Source organism: Capra hircus, chromosome 23, assembly GCF_001704415.2.
Source record: "Capra hircus breed San Clemente chromosome 23, ASM170441v1, whole genome shotgun sequence".
Lineage (NCBI taxonomy): Eukaryota > Metazoa > Chordata > Mammalia > Artiodactyla > Bovidae > Capra > Capra hircus.
Genome location: NC_030830.1, coordinates 688987 through 697589, shown reverse-complemented (window position 1 = coordinate 697589; position 8603 = coordinate 688987). Strand labels below are relative to the sequence as shown.

At 64.5% G+C, this 8603-nt stretch overlaps 1 protein-coding gene across 1 annotated transcript; it reads right to left on the bottom strand.

Moving 5' to 3' along the window:
* Positions 963-5922, bottom strand: FOXF2 (forkhead box F2). Its single transcript, XM_018039309.1, has 2 exons — positions 4665-5922; positions 963-1872 (listed from the first exon to the last, which is right to left on the bottom strand). Exons 1-2 carry the CDS (start codon positions 5812-5814, stop codon positions 1709-1711), a joined length of 1314 nt encoding a protein of 437 aa, XP_017894798.1. The 5' UTR covers positions 5815-5922; the 3' UTR covers positions 963-1708.

Here is an 8603-nt window from a genome sequence, read left to right as displayed (position 1 = left end):
GTGAAATTTTGGAAAATATAGAAAGGAAGCCTCAGGATTAGGCATATAGTTAGGACTTTGTAAAACGAGATGTTTAACTGAGACCGTCTTTGGACTGAAAACTCACTCGGCATGCAAAAGACCCAGGGTGGGAGATGTCCACCCCGGGGTATCGGGGGCTTGGTGACAGACCAGGGGACAGCTTGCAGGAAGTGGGAATCCAAGGTGAGCCCTCAAAGCGGACTCAGCACCTGGAGAATCTCTGGCTCGCTCAGGAGTCTGCGGGCTGCCCGGACCTCAGGGCTGGCCGGTACCCGGCCCTCTGCCCAGGCTGGTCTCCTCTCTAGGTCCAGAGGTTCTCAGCCCAGCCTTCAGCATCTGTGACTGGGAAGGCCTGGAAACCAAGCAAGAAAGGAAATGGCCAAGAGGGAATCCCAAGGGAAACCACGGCTCCCTGGAGAAGGACGGATGGGAGCAGAGAGGCAGACCTGGGTGGCACGTGGGGGCCGACCTCTGTGCCCTGAACTGGGGGTGGACACGTCTCATCCTGCTTCTGTCCCTGATGCCGGGACTGCCCACACCCTCCTCACCTTCCCTTCCGGACACGGGGATCTGACGGCCACCCAAGGAAGCAGGGCCTATGTCCTGGGCACCTGCCCTCTGCTCGCAGCCGGAGGAGGGCAACCCAGCCCAGCTGGTGGGGAAGGGAAAGCATAGTGCAGAGGCCCAGTGCACTCGGGAAGGACAGCGAAGGGCAGAGGCTCCTCAGCCCGTATCTTGCCTGGTTTTCTTTTAAACTCCTTTCACCTTCTGGTTTCGGTTTAGCCAGAAAGAGCGAGGGTGAAGCAAAGAAATAACAGAAAACGTTTCTTCTTCCCTTTCTCTCCCGAGAAGACCCACAATCAGAACCTGGCCTGCGTTACTCAAGGCACAGACCCCACACCACGCCAATTACACAGCTTAGAAAAAAATCCTGCCCAGTGTAGAGTTGCATCGTCCTGGCGATCAGATGCCCGTGGAGGAGAGAGGTCCCCCCCGGCAACTATTTGTTATATACATTTTATTGAAAAAATTGTACATCAAAATAGTTTGGCAAACTGTAAAAGTATACATAAGTGCAAATATATCCTCCTTTTAAAATACAAGCAAAGTGTGAGTATACACGAAGATCATAAAAATATCTTTAAACTATGGTGGTAGAAAACAGCCTTGTAAAAACGTTGTATTGTCACAATACTGGAGACCACATTTCTTAAACTAGACACATCAATGCTAAATACTTTCTTGATAATGTTCTTTGGCACCTGGATCCAAAGGTAGTGTTTGGCAAAATACAGCTCTCCCACTGAGCCAGGCAACAAGATGAGGCTCTCTTGGAATCTTGTGCTGGGCACTGCCTTTTTCAAAAAAGAGCACACACATTTTCCATAGACAAAGACACACACACAGCCCGTCTGCATGTTTCAGACCCTGATTACTGAAGGCAGTGAAGATCCCAGAGTTCCACGTCTGTGTTTTCTGCGTGGTAAGTTTTCACCGTCTCCCGCCGCTGGGAGCCCGCGTGTGTTTGGGGCATCACCTCGCCGGGGGGTGCCTCCTACCAACAGTGGACAAACACCAGCGGGTGACGCTCACCCGGGGTCTCCAAGCGACTGACGTGGCCACACTGGGACCCACCTCGGTCGTCGCCGGGGGGGCAGCGGGGCCTAGGCCGGCCCCCGCCCTGCGTTCACATAACACAGGGCTTGATGTCCTGGCAGACGCTCTGGTGGTGGTGGTGGTAGTAGGGGCCGCTGGCAGAGGGGTGGAAGGAGGAGATGCCGTTGAAGTTGAGGACGAAGTCCTTCCGGTCGCACACGGGCGTGGAGTGGTGCTGGTATCGAGGGAGCGCCACTGAAAGGGGAGAGAAGGGAAACGCTCTTCAGAAACGTTTGTCCCACTCAGGCCCAGCCTGTGACTCTTAAAATCGTCCTTCAACAGGCATCTCATTTTGACTCCAAGCGGGTGGGCCTGTCTTTCTATTGCCGAAAACCTGGGAGAGGAAAGCCAGCCCCAGAGTGTCTCAGCGTTTCAAGCTTTGGCCACGGGATGACTCTGGAGTTCTGGTTTGCCATTTGGTTTTCAGGGGCCCACAAGCACGGAGCACAGGCCGCTCACCCAGAAGCCAGGCTCTCCGTTCCTGAGTTCCTGTTGCTCCTGGAGGCCGGAGGGGCTCTCACAGCCCCCAGCTCAGGCCCTGAGCACTGACCCTAGGGCTCCCGGCCCAGAAACACCATGGGTTCCCTCGCTTCTGGTTTCCAGCCCCTGCCCCGCATTATTTCCCAACCTACCCGCCCCACATTATTTCCCAACATACTGATCGCCAGGCAGTGGCAGGAGGAGCGGACAGGGACAGAGGCCGGGGGGACGCGCCGGTCTCCGGGGTCGTGCCTCTAGAGAGGGGAGAGTCCAAGAACTGGGCCCGCCTGCCCGTGGGCGAGGGCTCCGGCGCGCAGGGAGCCCCTGGAGCGCCCGCCGGCCCGCAGCCTCTCCCCGGGCCCGAGGCCGGCCTTCTGTCGCCGACTTTTGCTTTTGCTTTCTCGGCGCCTTCGTCCCGGGGTTGGGGTGGGGGTGGGGGTGGCGCAGTTGGCTAGGGGTCCAGCGGCAGGCCTCTCAGGCCCCGCTGGGCTAGGCCTGCTCTCCGAGGCCTCTCCAGCCTCCCGCGCTGGGGATTCCGCAGCCGTCGCCAGTGCCCGGCGGGCGGTTCTCCGCTCGCACACCCTACCCCGCGGCCCGGCGCCTCACCCGGTCGCTCTGCGCTTGCGGAGCTGCCCGGCAGCCCCGTGGCCAGGAGCTCGGCCCACGTTCGGCATCGGGCTGCGACTGCGGCCCACAGCGCGCCTCGACGCGAGTCTCTGCGGCCGCGCAGGTGCGCCCGCCCCCGGGCCACAGCACCTGGCCGCGCCGCTGGCCGCGGCTCTAATCCGCGGCCCCGTGGGGCGCTTTGATGAGGCCGAGGCCGAGGGGCCTGCGCGAGTGCGCGGGCCCGGCTCTCCCGGGGTGAGCTGGGTGCGCGCTCCAGGCCCTTTCTCGGCCTCCCTGTTCCACTCGCAGCCCCGGGTTCCTGAGGGGCCTGGCCCGGGAGACGCCTGCCAGGCCGCGGGGAAGAGCGGAGGCGGGGGCCAGGACACCGGAGGGGCGGTGGGGGTGAGGAGGGCGAAGCAGAGCGTCCAGGCGGGCCAGGGGCTCCTCGGGCCGGAGACTCGGCCCGGAGGGTGCGCGAGCCCTGGGGTTTGGGAGGCGGTGTCCCTTCTCCCCTGGACGAGCCGTGCCCGCCGGTCTCCGCGCTTCTGGGACCTGGGCGCGCCTGGTGTGCGGGGCGGGGCGAGGGTGGCCTCTCAGAATGGCCAGAAAGCTCTGTCTGCGCGATTTGGAAAGTTTAAGGAAGTGTTTCAGAGCAACAGCGAGGCCTCGGGGTGCAGGTGGTGGCCGAGCGGGCGGCCGGGAGGAGAGGCCGCAGCGCCCGCAGGCGAACCGCTGGGCAGGAGAGCGCAGAGCGCGCCGCGCGCCCGGCGCTGATTGACAGCCAGTCCGAGGGGGTTAAAGAAAATAAGAGCGGAGGGTACGCTGTGTTGGTTACTTGTTGAAATTCCCATAAAACTGAACAAGACTCCGCTCTCAGTGGGTTGAGTCAGGCTGGAATCCTCTCCGGTGTGGTCCGCCCAGACGGTCTTTGTTTAGTTAACCTCTGAGACCCGCAGTTAAAAGGCCTATTCGGGAAACTTCACCGTCCAGGGAACCAACATCTTTTGCCCATTTCTGGGCTTCCTCTCTCCCTGACGCTCTGCTCCCACGCCGATGCACGAAAGTACAATGCAGGCATGTCTGCCTGGAAACCCTCTTCCAATTGGAGTGGGTAAGGGTCCACTCCAGCCCCGCTTGCCCGGCACACCAGCGCGCCGAGGAGGGGTTAATATGAGGTTTATCTCCACGGTCCCCATAAACCTGGCTAAATATTCAAATTCCCTCCTCCACCCCCGTCTGTCCCCTCCCACCTCTCACCGCCTTAGGCAGGTCAATAAATTTTCATAATCTGCAACCAACACAGTTCACACCAGCAAGGCTGCAAGTGGGGCCCAAGGGCAGGCCTTTCTCAGGGGAGCCCCCTGGGCCTGGGGCCTGTGGGCCTCGGCCGCACCCGCGTGCCATCGACTTTGGCCCACTGAGGGGAGGCCGGGGAGCCCCTCCTCCCTGGCCACATGTCCCTCCTGTGACGGTCCCCGGACCCCTCAGTTCCTGGAGGCCCTGTCTCCCTGCTCCGGATGCCTCTCAGCAACGGCCCAGTGCAGCCTACCCCGTGTACTCCTGGGGCCACAGCGTTTACTCAGGTGAAAACACAGCAAAACCGACTTTAAAAGACAAAAGAAAGCAGCCACGGCGCCCTGGCCAAGGTCCCCTAAGGCGCGAGCCTTCTCCCTCTGCTAAGCCAGGCCTGAGCTCTGAGCCCTGCAGCCCGCAGAGACGCTGGACACGGGCGCTTCCTTCCCTCCTGGAGGGGTGGAAACTCCGGAGGCGTGGCGGGGGCCAAAGGTGTGGGGAAGGCCCTGTCACCCCACCCTCCCCAAAAGGGCGCCAGCGTTGCCTAGGCCTCGGCCCCCAGAGCCAGGAGGCCAGAGGCGACGGCCCGCGGCCGGGCAGCACGTTACCTGGGAGGTCCTCGCGGGCGTTCTGATGCAGGTAGCTCTGCTCCAGCGAGTAGGAAGACATGGTGCTGTGCAGGCCGGCGGGGGCCGCAGGGGTGCTGCCCGGAGTCAGGGCGGGCGGCTGCTTGAGGTAAGGCGAGGCGCCGGGCGAGCTCCAGTGCGCCGCGGGGCTGGTGTAGGGCGAGTGGCACTCGATGGCGCTCGCCACGGCCGGGGACGAGGGCACGGGGCTGCTGCTGCTGTCCGGGCCATAGTCCCCGCCGCCGCCGCCTCCGGCCGCGCCGACGGCCCCGGGCCCGGCGGGCACCGGGCAGCTGGCCATGTAGGTGGAGCCCGGGTTGGGCGACATGTGGGGAACGTGGTGGTGGCGGTGGTGCGGATGCGCGTGGCCCGGGGCGCCGGCGCCCGCGTCGTAGCCCGCCGGCATCATGTCGAGGCCGCCGTAGCCGCCCTGCCCATGGCAGCCGAGCGGCGCCGACGGGGGCGCCTGGAAGTCGAAGCCCTGCGGCAGCAGCGAGGCCCCGAAGCCCAGGCCGCTCACTACGCGGTGGTACATGGGCTTGAGCGCCTGGCACTTCCGCCTGAAGCCGCGCGGCCGGCGGCGGAACGAGCCCTCCTCGAACATGAACTCGCTGGCCGGGTCGATGGTCCAGTAGTGGCCCTTGCCCGGCCGCCCGAGGCCCTTGGGGAGCTTGATGAAGCACTCGTTGAGCGAGAGGTTGTGGCGCACGGAGTTCTTCCAGCCCTGGTAGGCGCCGCGGAAGAAGGGGAAGCGCGCCTGCAGGAACTGGTAGATCTCGCTGAGCGTCAGGCGCTTGGCGGGCGAGCTCTGGATGGCCATGACGATGAGCGCGATGTACGAGAAGGGCGGCTTCTCCGGCCGCCGCAGCCCCGCGCTCGCCTTCTTGGCGCCCCCGCCGCCCGCGCCCGCGCCGCCGCCCGCGCTCTTGCAGGCGTTCGGGGCCGCGCCGGCCGAGGAGGCGGCCGAGGACGAGGACGAGGACGACGAGGCGGCCTCCAGGGCGGCGGCGGCGGCGGGCGGCGGGCTCATCAGGGCGGCCTGCAGCGCGCCGGGGCCCGGGCTGCGGGCGCGGCGGAGCGGGGCCGGCGGCGGGCGCGGCGGGGGTGGCGGCGGCCCGCCCTCGGAGGTCATCGGGCGCCCGGGAGCGGGGCCGGGCGGCGGGGGCGGGCCCGGGGCCGGGCGCGGGGGCGCGGGAGCGCGGGCGGCCCAGAGGCCGGGCGAGCGCCCTAGCCCTCCGCCCGGGCTGCAGCCGCGGCCGCTGCGAGCCAGCGCCTCGCCGTCGCCTCCCTCAGCCCTGCCGGCGCTTCTGGCCGAAGCCGCGGGCCGCCGGCGGCGCCCGGCGCATCCCTCCCCGGGCCTCGGGCCCGGCCTGCGCGGCGGCCTCCGGGCCGCGGAGCCGGAGCGGCCGGGCGGCTGCGCGCGCGAGCGGGAACCGCGGCCGGGACCCCGGGGACGAGCCCGACGTCTCCCCTCAGGAGCGCGGCTCGCTCTGTCTCTCGGACTTCCTCCTCCCACGCCTCCCCCGTCCCCCCACCGCCCGCCCCCTCCTCCCCGCCCCCCCGGAGGGCGCGCGGGGCCGGCGCTCACTCCTCCCCCCGCCGCCGCCGCTCCTTCGCTTATCTCGCTCCTGGCTCTCCGGGGTCCCCCTTGGCCTCTTAATGCCTCTCCCGGGCGCTCGCCCTGTCCCCCACCCACCCCCTTGCAAGCCTAGGGATCGCAGCCCGGCTCACATTTGCCTCGGAAGACACCGCCGCCCCCGCCCCGCGGAACCCGACCACCTAGACTTTAGGGAACCTCCTTTCTCTCTGCCCCCGACAGCACCCCTGTCGGCCCCATGCCGGAGCCAAGCGCCCCCGGCGGCGCGGCCCACCCGGCTCCTCCCCTCGCCTCCCCTCCCCTCCCCTCCCCTCCCTGCTCCCCCAGCCCCCTCCCCCTCTTCCCCCTCCCCCCCTCCCCCCCCCGCTACCCCCTCCCCGGGCCGGTCCTTGGCCGAGTGTGCGGCCGCCGGACCTCCGCAGCCGCTGCCCCTGCGCCCGCGCCGACGCCGTCCGCCCGCCGCGATCAGAGGCTGCCGAGCCCCCGCCGCGCGCCGGGCGCCCGACGCCCAGAGGTAACGCGCCGTCCCCGCTCGGGCCCGCCCTGCAGCCCCCGCAGCGGCGGCCGAGGCCGGGCCCCGTGGAGACTCTCCTTTCAGGCCGGAGAGGACGCCCGCTTGCGTCTGCCTCCACTTCCTTTCGTCCCCACTGGAGAGTTAGCACAAAATGCAGGGAGAAGGCCCCGCGGAGTGACAGGAGTGAGGTGGCCGCGGTTTGTTCTCTTGTGTCGAAGCGGGAAGGCCGCTGTCACCGGCTTGACACCCCGGGCCCCCGCGCCGACCCCACCCCCCGGCCCGCGAGCCCCCTCGAAGCTGCCCCCAGGGACAGAGCTCCACCCAGCGTGGCCAGTCCTCTCCAGCTAAGCAAGAGGCAGGCCGGGACGCACTCCCAGTGAGACTGGACCGTTAGTTTCTGGATTACACGTGCAGGGACTGGGCTGGAAGGGGGTCCGGGGACGGAGGCCTGGGAGCCGCTGGGGCCACGGAGGGATGATGGGGGTGCCCGGAGCGGGTGCTGCGGACCGCAGGGGAGGCAGGGCTGCTCAGAAGGGACGGCTCAGCGGGGCGGAGAGAGAGAGAAGCGGTGCAGGGTCCCGAGAACGTGGCGGCCAGAGCTGCCCGGCTGGAACAGGCCCGAGGCGGGCCCTGGGGCTGCCCCAGGCCTGTGAGCGGCCCTGAGCCCCGGGCTGCTCCCGGCTGAGCGCGCCGGTGGGGCTGGAGGGGGAGACGAAGGGCGGGAGGGGAGGCTGGGGGCTGGGCTGGGCTGGCCCCAGACAGTGACCTGAAGTTGAGTGGAAGCAGGCTTTTTCCATCAAACCCTGCCTGGATACCACACACAGAGGCCGAGTGTCAGCTTACTGCCCTGAGCCCGGCTCCTTTTCCCTAAGCTCCACTGTAATTAGACAAAGAAAACCTAAATTAGCTGAACAGGCGTCGACAGCTTCCTCCAGAGCACCCCTGGTACCTACATGGGAATGTGTCCGAAAAGGGCTTGATTGTAGCCGAGAGTCAGCTAAGAAAACACGGCCCAAATGAACGCAGTTTACCGCTCATTTCCAACAGAAAAAAGAAACAAGCCGCTCTTTTCCGGATGGGATGTTTTGGTTGAGATGGGGAAGGGGCTTTGCAGTTGTTTCCACTTCTAAGAATTCCTTTCTGAGTGACTGGTGAGCGTCTTTTTTTTTCTTTTCCCCCTTTGATGGGGCCCATTAATTTCACGGTATTTTTTCTCTTACCCCTTTTGTCATTTTACAGGGAAAAACTTAATTGTAAGCAAAAGTGGAAGTATTCAATAAATAGTGTATTTACTAAATCAATGCTTTAAATGTCTGAAAATTAATGAGATACAGTAGAAACTAGAGTGAGAAAAGAATATCTGAAAGGAGCTCCCGTGTGTGTGTGTGTGTGTGTGTGTGTGTGTGTGTGTGTGTGTGTGTGTGTGTGGCAACTGGCACAGCTGAGAGGCGCAGGGACAAGGAAGGCAGTCATCTCCTGTGGAGCTGGGAGTGGTAAGCAGCGGATTCGGGGAAAATTCAGCAAGCTGATGCGTCACTGGCTCTCAACCCTCTCTGATTTCTGCACCTGGAATTTTGGAATTCTGGGTCCCTTGGATGTCAGGTCCTAAAAGCTTTTAGGATCCAGAAAGTGAAGTAAGCACCAACCCTAAAACCAGGACAGAGTCAGTGATAACGCTGCATACCAGCAGTTCCCAGCTTGAGTCTTTTTGAGAACACGATGGAAGCGATGGAGCCCTCTTTCAGAAAAAATATTCTCAATTCGCCCAGGATTTTAGAAGGTCCATGGATACTCATAAAAAAAAAATACC